Below are 23,848 nucleotides of genomic sequence, written 5' to 3' on the forward strand. Positions count from 1 at the left end.
TTCTCTCACCGCCACACCTCTGCCTTGCCGCGTCCACGTCTCGTCGACACACACGTACTCCTCAACCCATGGACGCACGTGCATGCGTGCCGCTTCTGTACTCCACGCGCGTCTGAGGACGAGTCGCGGCGCACGACGACTCGTTATTTTGTCTTACCTGCCGAATCCTTCGGCATCACGTCAGTACAGTGCTAGGCTCGGCCCGCATTCACAGACCTACGTGCCCGCTAGGAGTGCGTTTTGTGCGCAAGTGGCGTGCGAGCGCTCTGCAGAGTAGACTACCCGTTTTCTTCAAGTGCCAGAGGCACCAACAGCGAGCGGCCCTTCGCTGTTGCACTTGCGCTATCTCTCCTCGTCGCCGCTGGGGAGAGGGTGCGCCTCATCCCTCCCTAGCATTTTGGCTGCTTGTGCTTTCCGACGACGCTGTCGACTCGGCTCCGCACGGTCGTCGTCGTCCTCACACGAGAACGAGTTGTTGCTAAATCTGTCAGGCTTTAGCGTGGGCTAGTTGCGCAGTCGTTTCGCATTTCTCCCGTCGTCCCTGTCGTCCTCCCCACTCGCTGACGGATACCCGTGCACGACTCTCTTTTCTTTTCGCCCGGCCCGCTCCGCCTCTCTCCCGCTGGCTCGCCTGCTGACAACAGCCTTCGAAAACCGAAAAGCGGACATGCTTACGTGCTGCTCTCTTCCTCCGCTCTTGTTTGACCGCATCCCATCTGGCAGACGACTTCCCCTGTCCGTTGCACGGCCCTACTCCCTTGTTCTACTTGCGCTCCCCCATTTGCGCGGTCCTGCTTGATCACCGGTGCCCACACCGTGCGCGCGCGCGTGTGTGTGTGTGTGTGTGTGGGTGGGTGGGTGCATGGGTGGCCGGTGCTGCTGCTCTGATCGAACGATAAAGCGAATACGGCAGCGGGAGAGCGTCCAGGGCGCTTGGTGACGGAAAACGTGTCCTGCTCACGTGGCTGAGGCGACCCCCGCGCGGGTTTGAGCCTCGACGCTTTTCGGGGACGCTGCCACGGCACATCTTTTCGTTCGTGTCTTCCCCGCTCCGTCGGCCGCTCTTCGTGCTCTGAGTCATCGAAGTTGCGCTTGGCGAGGCTGCGCGGTGGACCCTTCGATTGGACGGCTCACTTCTGCTGAGGGATTTTCCAGGGTCGCCTGTATCCCGCATCTTCCCGCTCTCGGGCCTCGCTGCAGTGGCCATCCGCCGAACTCGCGTGCGTGCGTGAGAGATGTACTTTCATGGGCCGAACAGTGGTGGTGCTGTGGACGGACCGTCGTTGTCTTGTTCGCCGCCGACGATTTGCACTGGCGCCCAGTCGACAGCGGCGGCCGCGCTCCACGACATTCACGGCCAGCAGCGTGGCCCATCACCTTGGAGCGCCTTGTCGTCCTACTCGACGTGGATTAACGCTTCGTTTCTTCGTGCCCTGCACGGCGCGCATGCGGCCACCCTGAAGGCCTTTGGACAGAGTGATGGCCAACGCGCTCGCAACGGCGACGGGGTGCGGGAGTCAACGCTGCTCCCGTGTGCGGTCGCGCGCCGGCTCCACGCTTGGTACGAGGCTCTGTCCACCACTCGTGCGTGCGCAGTGGTTCTCCCGCAGGATTTTGACGGCCCTCTCGTCGTCCACCTCACACTTCTCCTCATTGGCTGGGAAGTGATGCAAGCGACATCCGTCTACCTGCGCCGTCGGCGCGCGATGCGGGCCAGTGCGAAGGCCGAGGCGGAGGCGACGCAGGCGTGTGACGAGAACGCAGCGGATGCCCAGGAGTCACGCGGCCTCTCGACCTCGCGGCAATCAGCGACGGCGCAGGTGCCGTCACCACCGGAGATGGAGTCGGTGCAGACCAGGCAATCACTCCTGCCACGAAACTCGACACGGGCGGTGCATCGGTTGTGCAGTTACTGGGCACTTATCGAGAAGGCGGTTCTGGCTGCGCCGCGCAAGCGCGCTGGTGCGCCAACGAACGTCGCTGCTCTTGGCTGGTTCGTCAGCTCTGCGCTCGCCGGCCGGAATTCGGCACAGGGCGGCAGGAACCGTCGCGGGTTTTACCGACTCCCCTCGGATGGCGCTCCGCACGATGCGGGGACGGTGCTCGTGCTGTCGGACAAATCCGCGTTCCCCGTCATGACGGAGCCAGGGGGGAACTCGAAAAGGCAGCCGGGTGCGACGTCATCTGCAGCGTCGCTCGTCACAGCGGAGAGGCCGGCAGAGGTGGCGGAGCCGTGGAGGGTGATGCATTTTTTGTGGACTGACATGGTGCGCTACTCCGTAACGTATACCGAGCTGCGGCAGCTGCTGCTCGGCTGCAGTGTCGCTGAGATTGCGAAGGTCTTCGAGAACGCTGGCGACGTGGATAGCTACCAAGGCGGCCTCTGCGCCGCCTACGGCGCACGCGCCCTGCAGCCTATATGGAGGGGTAGAAGCAGCCGCAACGTCTCGCACGAGGCGGCAGCGAGCACAGCGCGCTGCGTCACAAGTCCCCCCTCGAACGGTGTCTCACCCAGCTGCTACGCAGACCCGCGCGCCGCCGTGGCATGCGTGGCACTGACGTGGTACTTGTCACTCGTGCGCGAGGTGTACGATGCGGTTATCGTGCACGAGGACGTCCAGCGCTGCGCAGGCGCGCTCGAGGAGCTTGAGGAGCACAGCAAGGCCGTGTATCAGCACGGCGTACAGGTCGGACTCGCCTTTTTCGAAGAGGAGCTGCACAGCGTCTCGTACCGCGGTGCCGCGGACGCGAGAAGCGGCGCCGGCGGAGGGTGTGCCTCTGGACAGCCTCACCGTCATGAGCATTCAATGGTGCTTCCCGAGGTTGAGAGCACCGCCGACGGCCACGCGGTGCATGCGGCTGCTAGCTCGTCTGTGTCGATGGCAGCGGGCGTGCATCTCAGCTGCCACCGTGCGGGAAACGGGAACCATTTACGGTGCGGCGATGCCACTGACAGTCCACTCGCCCTCTCACCGCCACCGCGCGGCCGTGGGGAACGCGTACTAGTGGGTGCGACGCACGCGCCTATCCGCGTGGCCTCGCCCTTGGCATGCTGGGCGGAGTTGAATGCTGCACTAGCTGCTCTGCTGTGGCGGCGGCGGCTGATGAAGCTGCTGCACGTGCGAAGTCTTTTCTGCTACATGTACACCGGCAGCGTGGCAAAGATGGTCTCCTCTGCCGTGCTGGCGGGGCTGACATGCCTTTCCTCCCGCGTAGCGACGACCGGGCAAGTGGCGCGCGAGGCCATCAGCTCGAACCTGGACACATACTATCGCACGCACGGGGAGAGGTCGCCACCAGGCAGCCATTCTGACAGCGGCAGCGGACCGCTCCACGGTGGTGCAGTGTCCACGCAGCAGCGCATCATTGCCCTATGCCTGCTCGAGTGCATGCGTCTCACTGTGAACACGGTGCTCACGCGCACCACGCACGCGTACATAAACATGGCAGCCTCGCAGCGGCGCAACACCGTGAAGGCGGAGCTCTACGAGGCCCTGACGCACCTGCCTCTCGCGTTCTTCGACACACACTCATTTGACGAGGTGGAGCAGATTGTCTACTACGTCAACGATATCGAGGGCGTGGAGGTGCACGTGCACCACTACGTCTGTGGCCTCGTCATGTCGCTTTTCGCCATGCAGCACGCCGTCCATCAGTTACCACGTCGAGCACGCCTGCTAGTGGGCGCCACGGTCGCGGTGTCGCTCACCATAAAATGCATCGGACAACGCATTAAGCAGTGGGTACAGGTGGCGCAGCGCACCGGAGGAGTGCTCCCGCCGTGGCTGCGCGGCTACGAGTCGGGCGGCGTTGCACCCGGGACGACGGAGCTCGACGCGCAGGTGGAGGAGAACACGGAGAGCAATGCGCGGCAAGGCGGCGTGATGTTGCGCGGGTTAGACATTTTAGCCGTGCTGCCGCAGCTCCGCCCGTACGCGGCGGACCTTAGCTTGATGCGGTGGTGGACACGCCATACCCACGCGTGCAGCGCCGCGGCCGGGGCGACAGAGGCATCAACGTTTCTGCAAGGCGTGCTGGTACTGCCGTTTCAGGCGTACGGCCACCTGCTGCCGGCGTTCGGCGGTGCGCTCATGACGTTCGCGGACTGGGTGCTGCCAACGCTCGTGGCCAGCTACGGTGCCTCAATGGCGTTTTGCAGTGTCGATGCGCTGAGTCTGTCGAATAGACTCATCGAGGCCATGCGGGGCGTCGGCGACACGGTCGATGCCCTGCTCGACGGCCGCCGCGTCGCGGAGGTGGTGTTGCTGAACGCTTACAAGGCGAATGTTCTGGAGAAGGTGCTGGATGGGCGACGGTGGGAGCCAACCACGGCCGAATACGCGAGGGGCTTCGGCTTCCCCGGCGAGGCGCACAAACACGACCGCAGCAAGGACAAATATCACGATGCCGGTGTCGGTTGCGCGGCACGTGCGACGGAGGTCGGCTCGCCTCGCGGCGACCAACGGCGCCACCTGCTGCAATCGTTGCGCCGTGCCGACTCTCATACAGTCACGCCATCTCCATCGTCGCTCATGCTGCGGTGGATGCGCGTCCTCAAGCACAACTGCTGCTGGTGCGTCACACACGCCCCACCTATTAGTATTCTCGGACGATTTTTGCAACTTGTACGACGCGGGCTTGCAACGATGGGGATCGTAAAAAAAGACCGCCGCGGCAACAGCCGACGCCAATCACGGAAGCCCTACCGCCATCACCGCCGTCCAAACCGGCCATGCCATCTTTCCTGCCGGCGGAGACGTCCGTCACAGCAAGAGGACCAGCAGCCATTCAAGAGTCCTCAATCTCTAGCGCCGGGCAGCGCGAGTGAAGCGACGGATGCGTGTCTGAGCAACCACTCGTCCGAGGACGATAACGGCCGCGGCGCTGATGCCTGCGCCTCGTCGTCGCCACTTAGCGACGATTCCGACGTTGACCGTGAAGCTGCAGCGGCGGCCACCGTGGCGCTGCTCACGAGCGGCAGTGTGCACGCCGTGACAGTGCGGAACGTGCAGTTTTGCTATCCCACTGCCCCTACGGTGCCGGTGTTCTCACACCCCATCACGTGCTCCTTCGTGCTCCAAGGCGACCGCGATGCGTCTTCGCCGTCGCCGTCGAGTGCCTCGCAGCCGCAGACGGCAAGGTGCGGCTGTAGCAGCAGAGGCCGTCTGGTGTGTCTTGTAGGGCCCAGCGGCCACGGCAAGTCTACTCTGCTCAGCCTGTTATTGGGGATGTACACGCATTACGGGACGCCTAGTCGCGTCCTCGACAATGGCAACGATGCCAGCAGGGGTGGTGGCGGCGGCGAGGCGCAACAGCAGGGCGGCGCTGAAGCGCGGGAGGGAGAGGAGGCGCTCTTCAATCCTTCATGCCCTGCGGTCATTCCGGACATCGTGCTCACGCTGGCGTTGCCGCGTTCGCTGGCCTACTCCTCCGAAGAGCTGGGGTCAGCCGGCTTGCAGGATGCCACGCCGAGCCCAGCTGCATCTGCCATGTTGGAGATGGTTTATGAGCAGCTGTCTGTTGCCTCGATTCCGCGCGACATCCTTCGCGGAAAGCTCTTCAGTTTTGTGCCGCAGAACCCCGTGATCTTTTCCGGGGCCACCATAGCGCACAACATCAGCCTTGAGAATTACGTATCCCTTGAGCAGGAGGAGCTGCTGGCGGAGATTGCGCAGTGCGCTGCCTGGGCACACTGCGAGTACATTCAGCGCTTTCCGCAAGGCTTGCTGACGTACATTGCTGACAGCGGAACAGGGGCTTGGTCGTCTCCACTCGCGTCTGCAGGTACTGGAGGCTGCGGCGCCGGTGGTGGTGGTGTGGTGCGCCTCAGCATTGGCCAGGCGCAGCGACTGATGATGGCACGTGCTCTGTTCCACGGTCGGCGCGGCGGCACAGTGCTCGTGATGGACGAGCCCACCGCGAGTCTGGACAAGGAGGTGAAGCTGCAAATACTGGGCGAGTGGCGCGAGTTGCTGGACTCTGGTATTGTACGCGGCGCGATATGCGCAACCCACGATGACGATCTCATCGCGGTGGCAGATCAGGTCGTGCGTCTGCCGTAGCCTCGGAGAGGCTGAGACTCACGTGCATATTGTCTCGGCCAAAAAGGAGGGTGGTAAGGGGGCGTGCTGATGGGTGCCGTGGCTTCCTCACTCCGCGCGTGCCTGCATCCTTGCAATGTCTGTGTACTGCCCCTCGACGGGGCGCGAGTGAGTGCACGAGCACTGCCAAGAGGCTCCTACTGCTGTTGCTGCTGCACAGTCGGCTCTCAAGAGCAGTGACAGGAGACAACGAAGGAAAGACTCGTCGAAGGACGCAACGGTGCCGGTGGAGTCGAGCATGTGTGTGAAGTGAGGCATAGAAAGCGGGCGACAAGACGCCCTTCTGCCTCTCTCCCTACTGCTGGCATCATCGCTGTTCGTGAACCGGGACGCGTGCTGGTCAGGTTACCGGATGGAGGCGCTGGGTTCGCTTCGTGATGCTGACGTGCCCAACGTGATTCCTTCTCTACCGTGTCTTTTATGTGCGCCCTCTCACATCTTTTAACGGTACCTGTTCGTCTTCTGCAGCCGGCTGCCGTGTTGGGCACCCACCCTCATCTATCCCTCATCAGCATTCCCAGCCCGCCTACCCTTCATGCTCTCGCTCGTCGATGAATGGCGTAGTATGCGTCCGCCAACGAAGAAGCAAGTGAGACGTTGCGCTTGCTGACCGTGACCGCGGAGCGCCGCTTCAGTTGATGCGCTCTTTCTGTGCTGAGTTTCTCGCCTTCTCCCTTTCTGACAGCATCTTTCACCGCTTCAGCGCATGAGGGTCGGAGGAGGACGACGCACACTGGTAGGCGCGGACTCACGGACAGCGCTGCTGTCTCTTCACGGCAACACTTGCGTCTTTGCTTCTCTCCTGTACCCCATCTGCTGTGGCTGATTGCCCGCGCTGCGTATGCCCCCCTGTGCGCTCCCAGCTCCTCTATCCCTTATCCGCTTGAGATGTCGTCCGTTCGCGCTGGTGATGAGGAAAGCATCTCTTGCCCAGCGTGCCGACACGCTAACCGAGACGGTAGCAGTGTGCCGCACCTTGCCCAGCTGGTGTGCCGCTCTTCGTGGCACGTGTTCGCTTCCCTCCGCGTGCCGTCTTCGTTGTGCACGCGCGAGCGCATGCTTGCCTTGTGTACTCCCGTCTCTGGCGGTGCCTAAGGAACGCCTTCTCGCTCTCTCGCCCACTCTTTCTAAATGCGCCCCTTCACTGAAACCGGCACTCTGTGCGTGTGTGTGAAAGAGCCTTTGCCGCGTCATGGCAGACGCTCCGCAGCGTCTTGTAGGCCGCTGTACGCAACGCATTCGACAGATGCTGGACATGCTGCATGATGGTGCTCTCCCCGCACGCACACCCACCACCGCTGTCTCTCTCACCTCAACGCCCATCCGCTTTACCTGTTCTTCATGAATGTCTCTCATACACACACATGTATATATATATATACATGTATACATATATGTATACACATGTAAGCACACGAGCACGCGCGCCGTAAACGCGGCGGTGTCTCTCTCTCTCACACGCTCGCTTTCTGTCTCTGTCTGTGTTCTTTGTTCTGCTGCGGAAGCGAAGCATCTACTCTACGCACTCCGCGCACATCAACACCGCCGCCCCAAGCCTCTTCAGGCGTCTCGACGCGCTCTGGTTCTTCGCGTTTTGTGTGTGACCTCCTCGATCGCTCGCTTGCCTTCTCTCTGTGCATTGCGACTTCTGCACGTTTTTTTTTTCGGTGTTGCGCTTCGAGGAATGGCGTCTGTCGGCAGTTTTGTGCACACTACCGACCCTGCGGTGGCTGCCCTGGAGTCGCCGCCGTTACACACCGAAACCCGTTTGCGGCGTCCGAGCGCTGACTCGCAGAGCACGAGCTATTGGAACCGTTTTTCGGGCAGCATGCTGGATAACTCGAAGTCGAATGGTGGCCCCAAGCATGCATCTACTTGTCACCCCCGCGCGCCACACGACCTACCCTCGAGTGTGACGCGCTTTCTCTGCCTCAGCAGCTCGTCGAGCCCGGCTGCAGCCAAGCATCTGCGGCGCCAGCTGCTGGTCGTGCGCGACTGCTGCGTCACACTCGGCAACAAGGTAAAGGGCGGCGAGCTGCTTTCGCTTGGCGGAGGTCAAATTTCGCGCAAAATGGAGGCGACGGCGGACTTCAACAGCTGCCTCGGCGTCCTCTTTGCCGCTTCTCTCATCTTCACGGGTGAGACGGAGGGCGTTGCCAAGGACACCCTATGCAGCGTCGTGGCGATGCTCAAGTCCGCCCAAGAGAGCGGCGACGAGAAGGTCTTCCGTGCCGCCGTTGTCAACATAGTCAACCGCATCCTCCTTTGCACGCCGCTGAAGCCGCCTGCGCGCAACGCTGCCAAGGAGGCGGCACGGAAGAACGCTGGGAAGCAGCAGGAACACGCTAGACAGGAGCCGAAGTTGAAGGACGAGTGCCTCGACTTTCTGACTGTCGAGGACGGTGCTCCGGTGCTGCTGGAAGGTGTGTGGAAGCGCTGGCTGCGCTACTTCGAGGATGGCTACGTTCGCTACGTGGAGAAGCTCATGACTGAAGAGCACCAGGCCTTGGAAGCTGCGGCGGCCGCAGCCGAGGCAGATGATGAGGACAAAGACGAGGAAGCCCAGTATGTCGACGGCGTACCCGCCACAGCAACCCAGACCATATCTACGGTTCCGCTCTTCACCCCGTGGCAGGATTATTGGAAGTCGCCGACGAGCGCCTATGCGCAGTTCTGCTACTTCCTGCTCGCCATCTTCTTTGTGCGCACCAAGGACTTCTCGCTCAACTACCTTGCCCGTGTCACGAAGCTAGTGCAGTACTTCACGTACCAGCTGGAGTCTAAGGACGGTGAGCCCATTGCGGTGAGGACGGACACGGATGCGGAGGAGGAAAGTGCGCAGTCGGAGGACGAAGACGACGAGACTGCACCGCCGCAGCAGGAGGGGCGACAGGAGAAGCGGGCGCACTCCTTGCCGATGCCCGAGTACGACAAGGCCGTTACTCAGCGCAGATTTACGATGGCTCGACGGTCTGGTTCGCGGGGGCTCGCGCCTACGGTGGTGTCGGTCAAGAAGGCTGAGAAACCGCGCCGGCATTGTCACAAGTGCTTCTTAACGGACGTGCTTCCAGGAGAACTGCGCCCGTCGGTCGAAGCGGTGCGGCAGGAGGAGGCGGAAGCGGCTGCCAGGGACTCAGAGGAGCACTCGCACCTGCCCCTGGTGCGTCGCTCGGACAATCTGGACCTCTGCGACCCCTCGACCACTCCGCAGCGCGAGCGCGAGCAGCTCGACGCCTGTGACGCGTCAACGGAGTCCGTGCAGGGCGTGTGGGACCCCGCAGCAGCGGAGTCACTCGAAGGGTCAGAGGAGCAGCGCAGCGTATCCAACGCGATGGCACTGGCGACGCCAAAGGAGGGCGCCGAGAGCCTTTAAAAGCCCTTGTTCATACTACCAGCTGGGTCGCAAGGCACCTTTGCTCCTCACGTGGCGTCCGCTGCCCAGTGTCACGAGCCACTTCCTTTGCCTTGCGGATTCTCTCCTCCGTATCCGATTGCGGCGCCTCTAACTGCGTGGCGTCCTCTTCGCCTACACACGTCTGTGGTCGCTGTTATCGGCGCTGCTGTTCTTGTCCTCCTTCGTTTCTTTTCGACTCGCCTGCTCGTTTCACGTCTGCAAACGCTGGCCCACGCCATGACGCGCATGCCAATGCATCAACGCTCCGAAACAAAGGAAGCAGCGCTCCAGCGCCGTCACCCATCCAGCAAACCTTCTTTATGGGCACGCATCCAGGCTACCCGTGTGTGCCTTCCCGACCCGCAGGGCGCACACGAGCGGTGAAACAGGGCAGCATCCGCCCGTCCCCCTTCGCGTCCCACTACGAGACCCTCCTCCACGCTCTTCAAGCTGCCCACGGTGCGTGAGCTCGACGTGGCACTCCGTGAAATCAGCTGCGGCTCCGCCCCGGGCGTCGACGAGGGTGACGGTGAGGCCATCGACCCCCCCCCCCTCCCGGTGCACGGCAGCGGGGGGAGCGCTGCTGGCAATCGCCAACCAGAGCGCCACCAACAGCCGCGTCGCTGGTGCATGGAAAGGGGAGACTCCCCTTGTACCTCATTCCCCCCTCCTAAGGCCGCACAACCCCGATGACGCTCCCGCGTCCCGCCGCCCCCGTTGCACGGAACAGCACTCTGCGCCTGTTAACCGAGCAAACAATCTAGCGAGGACTGCGCGATGATCTGCAAAACAGACTTCCACCACAGCAGTTTGTCTAACGTCCTCAGCACTTCACCGCAGACCCTCCACCCCCCCCCCTCCTCCCCCCTTCCGCTGCCGCCGGACTCTCTCCTCCACAACGCCGTCAGGCACCAGACGGGCACCGTGACTGGAGCAACGTTTGTGGACGCTACGCGTGCGCGTGTGACTGGGCAGATGACGGCGCTGCCATCACGGCACCGAGGAGGCTCAGCGTAGACCTTCGCCTAACTCGCTGGACCATGAACGCGTCTTGCGATGGTGGCGCCCGTGCTGGCCTCGAGAAGGCTGCTTCCGAGGCGGCCTTCCCCTTTCATCACGTGGAGTGGGGCCGCTGAGTGTGGTGCTCGGCAAGGCACACGGACTGCGCCACGCCCTCTGTGCTGATGACCGCACATTCCCGAAGCCCTCCACAGCCGACGATTTCATAGGCGCCACACTACCGTCCGCCCTCTGGAAGGCAGAGCACTGCACACGGGAGCGCTTCGTGGGTGTGTGGGCGCCCCCTCCCCCTTCCCCCCAGGAGGCAGCACACCGTGCTTGGCGCGCGACACCGCAACGAGCCGAGGATGCGGTAGTGCGAGCGGTGCGCGCGGGCGGTGCCCGGCACCGCTGGCACGGCGCATCGCATCGCAAGGAGGCGCGACGGGGTCTACACGGATGAGCCCCACAGTGCGTGTGTGCGAAGCAAGCGGCATCCCCTACGTGCGACCTGGCTGCGCGGATGGGGCGCTGACGCCGGCGGCATGACGAGGGCAGCCCGAGTGACACGGCCGAGTGCTCCAGACTCCGCACTGTGAAGGGCGCCCGCACCGTACTGTGGAATGCCGCGGCTTGAGGTGGTTTTGGGCGGAACGTGGCATGCAGGCGGCGTGCGCATGGCCTGCGAGAGCCCTGACCTGAGGCTGGCCCGCTTCCTCCCGGAGCTGATGCGGCGCCTGCACGCAGACTACCCCCTCGTGCCCGCACGACAGACGCCACGGCTGCTGCCCTCGAGCGCGACCGTGGGCGCAGCAGGCATGCGAAGGGGGAAAGGGGAAGAGCTCGGCAGACGCTGTGCCCGATCCGACGGCAGGACGCTTCGTTGTAGACGACCACGATGAAGCCGTGGTGCCACGGAGGCCGGTGAGCTGTGGTTGTGCACGCGTCTGTTTGTTGACGTGTTCGAGGCGCAGCGGACGCGCTGGCGCGGAAAGCGTCTCTACTAGGGATGACGAGGAAGGGGGGCCACAGATCTCTGTGGTATCCGGGGTTCAGCTGAGGACGGCGTGATGTTATAAATGAAGAGGGATGTTTTTTTTTTCGTGCTTCGGGGTTGCACGCGTGAGGCGGTGCTGGAACGCTCGCACTGCCGGTACGGAGGTGTTCGCTATCTTCTGGGTCGCTCTTGGAAAGTGTGCTCGGCCTGAGGTTTAGTCTCTCGTCGCTGCTTCGATCGTTTTTCTCGCATCTCTTCGGGCTCGGAGGAAGCGCTTATCGTGATGGTGAAAGTAGACAGGAGAAATCAACACTGTGCGGGGTGCCGGTGTGATCAGGCCCAAGAGGAAGGTTGCTCCCGTCTCCATGCATCGACATGTAAGGAGCTATCGTGCGCGGCGGAGTATGCTGGTGGTGCCTCTCTATGCCCAATGCTGCCCCGGTGCTGCGCTGTGTCGATCCCATCACCGCCTGCGCACCGGCTGTGCTGCATCTATGCATGGTCGCGGCGCTTGTTGGCCACTTCTTCTTTCGCTCGCTCTTGCTCTCACTACCCCCCCTTCCACTCCTTGCTGTCGTTTTCTCTTCTCCGGGGCTGCGTACTGCGTCTTGACCCATACAGTGACTCAGGCGTCTCTTATACAGGTGTCCACATACGCGTACACGTAGACGTTGGGTATTATACTGCAGATCTCATCTGCGTTGCTCGCGCTGGAGATCGTCGCTATTACAACTTCCACCCGTACTTGTCTTCTGTCTCTCTGTTTTCGGGACACGGCCTTTTTTACCTTCCTTGCATTGTCTGTGGCGCACATCGCTCCCATCGACAGCTGTGCGTGTGCCGAAGCACTTGCAGCAGCATTACTGTTATCGGTCTTCAAGAAAAAAAAATACGGCCGCCCCCTCTCTTCGTGCCGCTGCTGAACACCTTCCTTTCCCATTGGTCGTGGGGGCACGGCTATCGACTGCGCAACGCATCTTTATCCCTTCCTCATACCCCTCCTCCCGTGACGCCACACGTGCGCTATATCGCGGTTGTGTGCGCGCCCGTTAGTGTTGGTGAGAGTCAGTGCGCGTGCGTTGCCTCGTGACGGAGTTGGCGCTTTTTGTGTGTTCCGTCCGCTCTTATGTCAGCTCTTTTTCCGCCTTCCGCATCACCGTCTCTGTGCAGCTCGCTCGCTGTCCTCTACGACTCCAGCGAAGCCTCGGCTGTCTGCGCGAGGGCGTTGTTGGCCATGGCCATCACCATGCACGTGGGCAATCAGGTGGAGAGACCCGCACGCAATGCACTGCGTGTGCTCGTGCCCCTCTTCACCTGCCTCTTCTTCCTCTTGTACATCACGGGAACGTTCAGCGTCTTCAGTCGCGTGCAGGAGATTGTTCAGGCCGAGGAGACATCGCTGCGCTCTGCGTCTGGGATTGCGGAGTTCTGCAAGGATCTGCAGAAGCTGGCGCAGCAGCAGTACTGGCAAGTGCTGTTCTTCATCACGTCGCTCTACCTCACACTGCAAACGTTCTGCGTTCCCGGCACGGTGGTGTTGAACGCCGCAGTCGGGGCGGTTATGGGCACCTTGTCGGGTGTGCCCTACTGCACCATGTTGGGGACCATGGGCTCGATGTGCTGCTTCCTGTTCTCCCGCATCGTCGGCACGTCGCTTGTGGAGGCGGTGGACGCGCGGCTGATGCGCGGAAAGGGCCTCACAAAAATTCGCAGCCAAGTCTCCCATCACCGCGCGGACTTGTTCGTGTATTTGCTTTTTCTTCGTCTGACCCCCATTTTGCCGAACTGGCTAGTGAACCTGGCCTCCCCGGTGCTCGGGGTGCCGCTGCACACGTTCGCGGGGGCGACACTGTTAGGCATCGTGCCGCAGACGTACTTGACCGTGCGCTTCGGCTCGTTGGCGCACTCGGGGGGACCTGGGGAGAAGAAACGCATTGTCACGCCGTGGGACACGCTGCTGCTGGCCGTCACCGGAGTGAGCATCCTCGTCGGGTTCCGGCTCAAGAAGAAATTCGCGCAGAGCCGGAAGGACGGCGGCAGTGGTGGAGTCGCCGCGGACAGGTTCTCTGGCATCACCGCATCAAGCGGTAGCGTATGTGCGCCGCCGCTGGTGTAGCATGACAGCCACACTGCAGGAACCGTGAGCTGCCAAAGGCTTTGGCGCACTCCTTGCCTGGGCACTTGAGCTGCTGCCGGCGGGTCGTGTGTACGGCAGCCACACTAAAAACATCGAACACACTTGATGCGCCCACGCATACGCGCACACGGGCGCGCGACACCTTCAAACAGAAGTACTGCGCTGCCATCGCACACCGGCGCGCACACGGGGCCGATCTGCCTCCTCCCTGCGCGCTTCTCTTCCCTTTCCTGTCTATGTGAAGGAGCGCCTCACCTGTCGCAGCGTTGCCGGCGGGTCTTTCTCGAGTCTTTAGCACGCCGTTGCTCGTCCAGAGATGGACAGTTGCGTTGATCGCCATCTCCTGCACCCTCCTCTCCACTTCTTTTTGTGTCCCCTGCCGCTGTGTCGATCGCGGCGAGGCGACCGAGGAACCAGGTGCCCCCCTCGCGCCTGCTGTTTTTCAGTTGTATTAAGATCTCTACAGGCAGAAAACGGTGAATGCAGCCGGGCAGCAATGCACCGCCGAACTCACAACGCAGCGCGTTTAGTCGCATGATGAACGCGAGGCGCGCCAGCAGCATGGATCGCAGCGCAGTTGCAGGCTTCGACCCCGTCTCCCACTACAGTTCTTGCCCTCCGCTGCCTGTCATTCGACAGCCGCAGAGCACAGCCCTCTCTGCCTGCGATGCTTGCACAGCCCCTCATGCCGGCTTAAGGCAGCACGAGTCTGGCGTAGCGGCACTCAAGCCCTCGCGTAAAGCGGCGTCGCCGCCGTACGTCATCACGGATAAGACTCCGCGCCCAGAGCTGCTCGCCATCATCATGCAGCTGCAAGCGGACCTCACGCAGCGCACCGATAGCGTGAATGCGATTCAGCGAAACTTTGAGCGACTGAGCGCGATGCATCACGCTGAGCAGCTCGAGCTTCGGCGCTTGCGTTTGCTGGAGAAGACGCGGCCGGAATCCGCGCCCGACGGCGGCGACGCTGCGACACGGCAACTGGAGAGCGTTTTGGCAGAGATGCGACACAGGGCGGTGGAGCAGCAGGCCACATTCGCTCAGATGGAGGAGGAACTGCAGGCGGCGAACCGTTTGTGTGCGCTTCACCAAGGCATAGCTCGACTGATCGCGTCGCACGCAGATGGATTTCGAGACGTTCTGCAGGCGGAGGCGTTGGCTCACTCTCAGCTTTACAAGTCTGCTATGAGTGAGCGTGCCGGCATAGGCTCTCGGCATGAGGCGACGCAGCAGCAGCTTTTATGCAAGGATGTCGCGCAGCTAGTGGCCGATCATCAGGCGCAGATCGTGCCCAAATTGATTCGAGGCGGCGCTGCCGAGAGGTGCCGGATGAAGAACCCAGCGCAGGTGTCGACTGCAACCTTACTGGAACTGGTGCGCCAGGGGCTTCGTGAGACGGCCGAGGCGGTGCATCAGTATGTCGCCGCCACACATGCGACTGATCAAGAACGCGTGCTCACCGAGGCCGAGGGCCAACGCGACCGCGAGGAGCTGCGGCGTGTGCTGGGAGAACTGCTGCGCCTTCGACGGCGTGCGACGGAGGAGGCTGAAGCGACGGCGCGAACGGCGCTTCTCTTTGGCGCATTGCAGACATCCGTTACTGCTCACCGGGCCTTTGATCAAGTACGTTTGCTGACGGCAAACGCTGACGCAGCGGCAGCGGCCACTCGGTCATCGTGGGAGGTGACGGCCGCTCTGCTTACGCGTCGCATTTCAGACTGGCGCGACGCTGCGGATGTGCGACTCGTCGACTTTTGCAACACCATCGAGGCCTCCATGGCCGAAAAGGCAAGGGAGCGCGACGCGCAGACGCAGCAGACTGCACAGGAGCTGCTGCTGGACGAACGGAAACGGCTAGAGAATCTGCATGCGTCTCAGGTGCAGACCATGCAGGCGGATTGGAGAAGGCAGAGAGATGCTGTGCAGCAGTCGCATGCGAAGCAGCTGGAGCAGGTGCGAAGGGACCTCGTGGCTCAGGTACAAGTCGCCGAGGACCGTCGCGCTGCGGCGGAGAGGCGGACTGGCGCCATTGAGGCCGCTCTCACCCAAATGACACGAGACCACGCCGCGGAAGTGCAGGCCGTCGAGGCCCATTGGCGGTCTGCCGTCTTGGACGCAGAGAGGCATTGCGAGCAGCGCTGGAGGACGATGTTGGAGGCGTATCAAGAGGGGCAGAAAGCCTCTAGGGGGGCCGTGTTGCAACTTATGGTGGATGTGCTGCGCACCCGTGGCCACTGCGTGTACGAGGAGCAGGCCGAACGCGCGGCCTTGTGCAGGAGCCACTGGAGGAATCAGACGCAGCATCTCCGAGAGGAACAGGCTGCCGTGATGCAGCATGGCGTGGCGACTGCGGTCGTGCTTGAGCGTATGCGGTATCATACGGAGGACGAGGCTGCGAGTCGTGCTGTGTTGCACGCATCCGAGGCTGCAGACTGGGCGGCACTCGTGAGAAAAGAGGCAGCACACAATGCGCAGGTTCATCATGCCGTATCGATGGCTGCTGCAGCTGCCCGACTGGAAGGCCTGCGAGCGGAGATGGCTGGGCGAGAGGCTAGGTGGGAGCAGCGCCTCGACGCACTCGAGACAGACCTTCGACAGGCACAGCAAGAGTGTTTAGGTGCGGTGCACCGCGCTTCTGATGCTGTTGTTGCAGCGCAGGAGGCACAAGCCGCACTCCAGGCCACTCAGCGAGATTTCGCCGCATACCGGTGTGGTGTCGGTGCTGCGGCGCAGCGCATCGAGGTGGCTGAGAGTGCGACGGAGAGCGCGTGTTGTTGTTCTTTATGCCTGGAGCTGTATTGCCAGCCCGTTGCGTGCGTGCCCTGCGGGCATATTTACTGCGCAAACTGCCTCCTGCGGCACGCCCGGAACAGGTCGCTGCCGAGTGTTGCTTCGGCGTTCGCCTGTGGTGCGGGCGCCTCAACCGGCGAGAATGGCGCAGTGGGGGCGAGGGCGCAGCTGGAGGTGACCCACTGGCTCCGTAACATGTCTACCCCACACGCCTCCCTCTTCTGCCCCGAATGCGCGTCTACAACAGTGTCGACCGTGGTGGAGCTGCCGATTCTCGGCGAGCTCACGGCGAAGTACGACTACAAGAAACGAAGCCTTGCAGTGCTCCTGGCTGAGCTGCGCTGACCACCTTTGCGCTTGGAAAAGGCATGCAGGGCGAACGGATGGGGACCGGGAGGAGGGCGTTGTGCGCGTGCGCGCGAGATGTCTCGAACGGTGGTAAGACCCGTGCGCGGGGGTGTTCGTCTCCCTGTCGCTGTGCGTGACGCCGAGTTGCTTGCTGTGGTTGTGGTCTGCGGGGATATTGTGTATATAGAACCTGCTCAACCTGTGCTCTACCGGGAAGCGAAGCGGAAAAAAAACGACGGAGGCCCGAGGCGGCCCTTTGGCATAATGGCGCACGTCTCCCGTTCTCTTAATGCCCGTCTGTCTGCTACTGTTTAAGAGCGCCACTGCCGACGCGTTTTACTGTGTACCTGCCAGAGAAAGAAGTCAGAAGCAACACAATATGGGCAGTGCATGTGCTGAGACAGTCGCACACGCATGCCGGCTGAGTTCCACACGAACAATAATGCAAGGCGCATGTGCTGCTCACCTTATGCCTGACGACATCGGCCACGTTATCTTTCGCGTTATTTAGCATACTTACACATACACTTGCACGTCTGCTTGCAACGCAGCGAGCTAGTGGTGGCTGCTTCTGCCATTCTCTCACCTCCTTCTACCCCTTCACCGGTACTTTGGTGCAAGTGCACTGCGCGTCTGCTGAACTCCGATCTGCGGCTCTCCGCAGCTGCCCCGAAAATTTTTTGGCAGCGCTGTGGCTTCCGCGCTCTTTCAGGTTCTGCTCCTGTGCGTCCCACTCTCTCGTTCCCATCGATCCTCCTCTTCTCTGTTCCGAACTCTGCCGTCAGAGCCCCCCCCTCCCGGCACCCGCGCCCCCTCCCGCTAGTAGTCACGCACACGAAGACGTACTCGGTGGCGAGAAGACGCCAAAACGAGCGGCGCAGAGGCCCATTCAGACATCGAGTCTTGGAAGCCGCACAAGCACCTCTGCTTATCATCTCCCAGAGTATCATGCACGCGTTCGCTTTATTTGTTTGTTAGGCTCTTCGCTTCTGCTTCAGACTTCCAAGGACGCCAGCTCACATCACGCCAGCGGCGTTGAGGCCACAGCGCACCGCCACCTCTTCCATGCCGCCTCCCGCGCGCCCTCTCGCCTCTCTCCGCAATTTTTTGTTTCTACTCTGACGCTCGGCCAGCTCTCCCGTTTTGGGTCTTTCGCGAGTTTATTCGCCTTCGTCGGTGCGGGTCGCTCCTGTCCCTACCCGCGCAGCCCTTCTCTGGCTCTTTGAGCTGTTGCGGAGTCTGTTGCCGTGTGAGAGGGCACGCATGCGCCCCGGCTGTGAACCTTCTCCATTCCTCGTTCCGTTTTTTTTTTTTTGCTAGCTCGTTCTGCCGTTGTTGACGTGCGCCGACGGCCATCTGCCGGCTTTGCCCCTCGCTGTGTGGCGACGCGCCACATTTCTTTCTCTCGTTTTTCCGCGGATTTACTCTTGCACAGCTTCCTGATTTCGGCCTCTTCTCTCTCGGGCACTCACGTGCCGTAGCCAATCCTCATACAACCCATCTTCCTCACAACGTCGTTGTTCCGTTTCGTCGCTCATTTCTGTTCTTGTGGTCGTCCGTGCTGCTTGAATGCGACTTGCAGTGGGGTGCAGGGTGTGCGTCCTACCGGCTTTCCGTCCGTCTTCCGTCGTACCCCATCGTAACGAGGCACATGCGCACGCGTTGGTCGGCGCCCATCTCTTATAGTCCGCGCTGTGCAAGCGACGTGCTTGCTTCTGCAGCCTTCGCCTGCTCGTCCGCTACCATTGGTGCTGAATGCCACCTTGAGGTTCCTTTTCTATAACTTTTTTCTCTTCCCGACTTCCGCCTCTGTACCGTCCTTTCGAGGTGCTGAGGGTGCATGTGGTATTTGGACGGCACAGAGGGGCTCGCAGGGATCGGCGGACAACACGCCTCCGCTGACGGGTGGAATACAGCGCTGCGTACTCTCAAGACTCCGTCATACATCGATCACCGCTCTTGTTGTAGAGTCGCTGATGGTGGGTATGGCGTCCTCTATGTCTCTGTCGCCTGTGCCGGAGGCGGTGCTCCAGGGGCTCCAGACGCCGGAGTTCAGAATGCCGTCTCTGGTACTGCCGCAGCACTACGCGCTCGAGTTTCAGCCGGATGCGCAGCAGCACAGTTTTGTTGGCTCGGTGTACATAACGATGCGCGTACTAGAGGCGCCTTCCTTACCTCTTCGCCATCTTGTCCTTCACGCGCTAGACCTTCGCCTTGAGGCATCATCCATACGCGTCTTTGTTCCCGCCGACCCCTCGAGCGCCTTCGCAGCCGCCGCCCCACCGGCTCACCCGAGCCACCACCTTGGCGACGAGGCCTCGCGGCAACGACCGTTCAGCACAGAGAAAGGAAGCTATGTTGCGTGCCAAGGCCTGGACAAGATCGACATCAGTGAGACAGTTCTGCTTGCCTTCGCCGCACATTTACCGAGCAAGTTCGGCGACACCTTCGTGCTCATTATTGACCGTTTCGACGGCGTCATCGCGACGCCGCCGGAAATGGAAGGGCTCTTCCATTCCAACTCCACGGATGCCGCCGTGCTGAGCACGCACCTCGAGCCGACCGGAGCGCGCCGGCTCTACCCCTGCTTTGATGAACCAGCGATTCAAGCCACTTTTCAGCTGTCTGTCATTGCCACCGCCGCGCAGACGGTGCTGTCGAACACGGAAGTGGAGGCGGACATAAGCGTGGCGGCACTCCCGTACGCCGCGCAGAAGCGACAGGGCACGAGCGAGGACACCAGCAACCGCCGCAGAGAGGCGCCGGAGTCGTCGACGTCCGCCTCCGCATCATTGCCGCAGTCGGCGCCGTCGTGGCATTGCGTGCTATTTGAGACAACGCCGCGACTGCACACGTGCATTGTGGGGTTTCACGTCGGCCGCTTCACCTTTCTGGAGCAGCGCTCGCGACGCTCAGGTGTGCTGTGTCGTGTGGTGCTCCCGCACACAGAGGCGAGCAGTGGCGGCTGCTTCGCGCTCGACCTAGCCACCAAAGCCGTCGATTTTTTCACGAATTTCTTCCGTGTGCAGCTGCCACTAAAGAAGCTCGATGTGGTCGGCGTGGAGACGTTTTGCGTGCTTGGCATGGAGAACTGGGGCATGGTCAACCTGCTGAAGGATTACCTTGTCGTGACGGAGACGACTCCGCTGGAGCGCCGGCAGCGCGTGACGCGGCTCATCGGCCACGAGATTTGCCACCAGTGGTTCGGCGACTGGGTCTCCATTGAGTGGTGGAACGGTCTATGGCTGAAGGAAGGCATGTGCCGCTACCTGGAGTACTTCTTCGTCAACGCCGTCTTCCCTGGCTGGGGTCTGTGGAACGAGTTCCTGTGCAATATAATGAATAGCGCGCTGCTCGCCGACGCGGACCCGCGCGAGACGCACCCGGTCGACTGCTGCAACCCGGCCCCACGGCGTATCTACGACTCATTCGACGCGATAAGCTACGGCAAGGGGGCGTGCGTGCTGCGGATGCTCTTCAGCATCATTGGCGTGGAGTGGCTGAAGCGTGCAACGCATCTGCTGATGGTGCGGTTCGCCGGCCGCGCGATCAACGCCAAAGACCTCGTTGACTGTATCGTTGACACGACCAAGGAGCGCTGCAGCAGCGAGGCACAGCTGCAGCACGTCAAGGCGCTTCACGCTTGTCTGAGCATGGTGGAGACGGTGGGCCACCCCTACCTCTACATCTACGAGAGGCCGGGCGAGTCCTATACGATCACGCAGTACGTGCCTCCTAGCAAGCAGCACGGCCTCCTCGTCGAGTACCTCCAGCAGCAGCGCCGCAAGTCCAACGCACCTGTGATCGACCTCTTCTCCACCCCGGTCGGTGCATCGTTTGAGTGGACGCCGGAGTCGACGCTCAGTCGCGTCACTGCATCCTTCTCGATCCCACTGCGCACCGTGGAGTGGTCGCCGAGCGGCTGCGCCAACGCCAGTCTCATCTTTCTCGAAGAGGCAGAGCACCAATTTGCCTGTCCAACATCTGCGTCGACGCTGAGGACGACGAGAGACGACACTCCTCTCATGCAGCCAGTAGCGGCACCTGGCCACGCCGGCGTTGAAACGGGAGCGATGCCGGGATCGGCAGCCTCCCCCGCACCTCAGCAGACTTCGTCGTCGTCGCTTCTCTTTGGGGCTCCGGGCTGCACGCGCTACTTCAACCAAGGTGGCAGCGGCTTCTTTCAGTGCGACTACGACGCAGCGTCGTGGCGCCGTCTCTTCGAGCTCGTCGCCTTCTTCTCGGAGGAGGACCGCGTGATCATCACGCTGCACTTCATCAACTTCGCCAAATCACAGCTCGGCCACCAGCCCGGCGACACCGGCGATCGCTGCACACTTTTCTTTGAGTGGCTGCTGCGCCTTACCGGCACCTCTGGGGCCATGAACTCGTTCTTGTGGGAGCTTGTCACCAACGCGCTCACCACGCTGGTGCAGCTGGTGCAGCACTGCTACTGTCACTCGATCGTGAAGGAGTTTGTGAACACTCTCTACACGCCTCTGCAGCGACGCCGTGTGCTGTCGTTCCTCGCCCAAGATAAGACGACATCTTTTCAGAGCTCGATCCACCTCTCCCGCCAGCTCGTGCTCCGCATCCTACAACTGTTGTGTCTGTGCGACAATTCGGCGGTAGTGAAAGAGGCAGAGGAGACGGCGAAGTGGTCACTGAGGGCGCTGCTATCACCCGGCGACTCGCACGCCCATCCATCGAGCAGCATCTCCAGCAGCACCTGTGGTGCCGCCGCGAACGAAGCGGGCTCCGGCGGCGTCGCAAACCGGAGGATGGCGAGCGTGTCGGCCGGCCTAGGGCTCCCCTCTGGCTCAGGTGCAGGCGCAGCTTCCCCGCTCTCTACGAAGCTTCCTACTGCCGGAAATAGCGGCCCGCTGCAGTCAGCGGCATTGATTTCCGTCGCGGGGGCGCTGCCAGCTCGCGGCGAGCCGGCGGCGCTCATGAGCAGAGGGGCAAACTGGTACTCGTGCGGCTCCGTCCCGCTTCCGTCATCTCCAGTGAAGCTGCTGAGTGTATCCAACGCGTCGATTTCGGGGCACGCTGCCTCCTCGGTCACACGCTCCGTGGCGCCGCTCTCGTGTACCCTAGCGGCCAACCACGGCGGTAGCAGCAATGTGTTCGCTGCCTCCTACTGCAACCCCGCAGGTGGCGTGGCCGAGCCATCCAGCGCGAAGAGCACGAGCTGGCACAGCTACCCGGACCAATGCGCCGGCGACTTCGACCTCGAGGACGCAAGCCACATCCAGGCCGGCTCAATCGCGCTGTCGCACCTCGTCACGCAGGGCCGGCTGGAGTACTGGGTGGCAGCCGCAGCTGTCGCGGTGGAGTTATTGCGGCTGGACCGTGACGAGCTGCGCCGTGTGAGCGGGATGCCGGCCCCGACCCCACGAATGGTGAATGTGAGTCAGGCGCACCGGCGCAGCATCCTGCGGCTTGTCCTTCCCGCGGTGTTCGCGCTCGACCAGGAGTCGGCCTTCCCGCTCATGACAAAAGTGTTCCATGCCGCGCCGTTTCTGGAGTCGTCTAGTGTGATGGGGCTCTACCGCAACTCGCGCTTCTTCTTCAACCTGCTGTCAAGCCGCCGCCTTGTGACGGACCGGCGCACCTTAGAGTTTCTTCTCCGCTACGGCGCTGAGGTGTGCGGGAACGGCTACATCATCGCACAGCTGAAGCTGCTGGCGCAGGGTGGCCCATCGGCGCACAGCGCTGCCCGCATCAGGGGTGTGGAGCAGTACAAAGGCGTCGAGTTCGCCGACAGCGTGCAACCAACGGACTCGTCCTCGTCCACGAAATTGCCTGCAAATGTCTCCTCTCCGCTGTCCTCTTCGAGCAGTGCGGCTGTGTCAGAGCGAAGCGCGCTGCGCAAGCAATGTCCTGCGGTGGCGGCAGCGTTGGATTGCATGGAGTCCAACTGCGTCTGGATGGGCTACTGCTGCAGCCACTACGACCAGTTTCTGCGTGAGCAGCTTCACCGAAGGTCGTGGCAGGCGGTGCACGATGAGAGCAGTGCGGCGGTGCAGTTGCCCACACCTTTGGGGAACGAGAGCTGCACCCACTCCGAATCCTGCGGCGGTGTCAGCATCTGAGCTGAGGAGCGCAGAAGGAAGTAGAAGGAAGCACAGACAGGCGGTGAAATAAAAAAACGAAAAACAGTTGGCAGGGAGGCAGAGAACGCTTAGTGTGCCCGTGCGCTTACATTTTGAGCTCCTGCTGTTCTGCTTTGTGGGCGGAGGTGGTAGCAGCGTCTATTCCCGCAAGTGAGCTTGTGTGCTTCGATTGTCATGTATGTCGATGCACGTAGTATGTGCGTAAGCATATGCACCCCTCTTTCTCGCCTTCTCTGTGAATACGGAAGTGCACGTGCAGAGAGAGAGAGCACGGGAAGTTATCAAGCCGTGCACAACAAGACACATACCATCGACGAACATGCACCTCGACAGGAAAGCACACCAGGAGGGAGGGTACACACTGCTGCTTACCACTCCTCCCCTTCTCGCGCCATCAGTTCGGCGGTAAGGCGGGCGCATTTGCATGCGCGAGCGCATGCTCATGCTCGTGCAGCAGTCCTTTGCGGGCGGCATCGCCGCTCTGCTCATCCCACGAATAGCTTCCCTTCTCTCCCGAGTGCCGAGAGACGAAGAAACAGCCGCCGTGGTGGAAAGCAAAGGCAGAGAAAGTGAACAAGAGAGAGAGAGCGTCTTCTGGATCGCGCAGTCGCACCGAGGAAGAGCAGCACGCTTCTCTCGGTAGCCCGTCGCCCGCGCCTCCCCCCACGAGGCAACCATAGGCCTCACCGTCTGCTGCTCGAACTGCACCCCTGCGTTCCGTGCACTAGAACCGCTGCTACAACTGACACGCTACTCTGTTCTGCATCCTTCCCGTTTCTCTCGCCCTCTCTGTCCTCTCCTGTGTGTGTGCGCGCGGGCGGGTCTGGCCACCACACTCCTGGCATGGCGAACCAACACCCATCGACGCCCATCACATGTGGTCCGATTTAACCCTCCCTCCTGTGCTGTTTCGGATCACCGATCATGCAGCTGTTCGCATGCTTTGAGTTCATCATTCTTCCCTGC

The 23,848-nt window shown here is 61.9% G+C and overlaps 5 protein-coding genes across 5 annotated transcripts; all 5 read left to right on the top strand.

Moving 5' to 3' along the window:
• Positions 1-1,235: 1,235 nt before the first annotated feature.
• On the top strand, positions 1,236-6,062 carry LINJ.12.0790 (conserved hypothetical protein; the record flags this gene model as incomplete). Its single annotated transcript, XM_003392287.1, has 1 exon — positions 1,236-6,062. The coding sequence occupies one exon, from the start codon at positions 1,236-1,238 to the stop codon at positions 6,060-6,062; it is 4,827 nt and encodes a 1,608-aa protein (XP_003392335.1).
• A 2,110-nt stretch (positions 6,063-8,172) lies between these two features.
• LINJ.12.0800 (hypothetical protein, unknown function) lies at positions 8,173-9,474 on the top strand (the record flags this gene model as incomplete). The annotated part of the gene is made up of 1 exon (XM_003392288.1): positions 8,173-9,474. One exon carries the CDS (start codon positions 8,173-8,175, stop codon positions 9,472-9,474), a length of 1,302 nt encoding a protein of 433 aa, XP_003392336.1.
• Positions 9,475-12,725: 3,251 nt separating this feature from the next.
• On the top strand, positions 12,726-13,607 carry LINJ.12.0810 (conserved hypothetical protein; the record flags this gene model as incomplete). Its single annotated transcript, XM_003392289.1, has 1 exon — positions 12,726-13,607. One exon carries the CDS (start codon positions 12,726-12,728, stop codon positions 13,605-13,607), a length of 882 nt encoding a protein of 293 aa, XP_003392337.1.
• Positions 13,608-14,162: 555 nt separating this feature from the next.
• Positions 14,163-16,763, top strand: LINJ.12.0820 (hypothetical protein, unknown function; the record flags this gene model as incomplete). Its single annotated transcript, XM_003392290.1, has 1 exon — positions 14,163-16,763. One exon carries the CDS (start codon positions 14,163-14,165, stop codon positions 16,761-16,763), a length of 2,601 nt encoding a protein of 866 aa, XP_003392338.1.
• A 1,979-nt stretch (positions 16,764-18,742) lies between these two features.
• Positions 18,743-22,861, top strand: LINJ.12.0830 (metallo-peptidase, Clan MA(E), Family M1; the record flags this gene model as incomplete). Its single annotated transcript, XM_003392291.1, has 1 exon — positions 18,743-22,861. The coding sequence occupies one exon, from the start codon at positions 18,743-18,745 to the stop codon at positions 22,859-22,861; it is 4,119 nt and encodes a 1,372-aa protein (XP_003392339.1).
• Positions 22,862-23,848: the final 987 nt, after the last annotated feature.

Source organism: Leishmania infantum, chromosome 12 (assembly GCF_000002875.2).
Source record: "Leishmania infantum JPCM5 genome chromosome 12".
Classification (NCBI taxonomy): domain Eukaryota; phylum Euglenozoa; class Kinetoplastea; order Trypanosomatida; family Trypanosomatidae; genus Leishmania; species Leishmania infantum.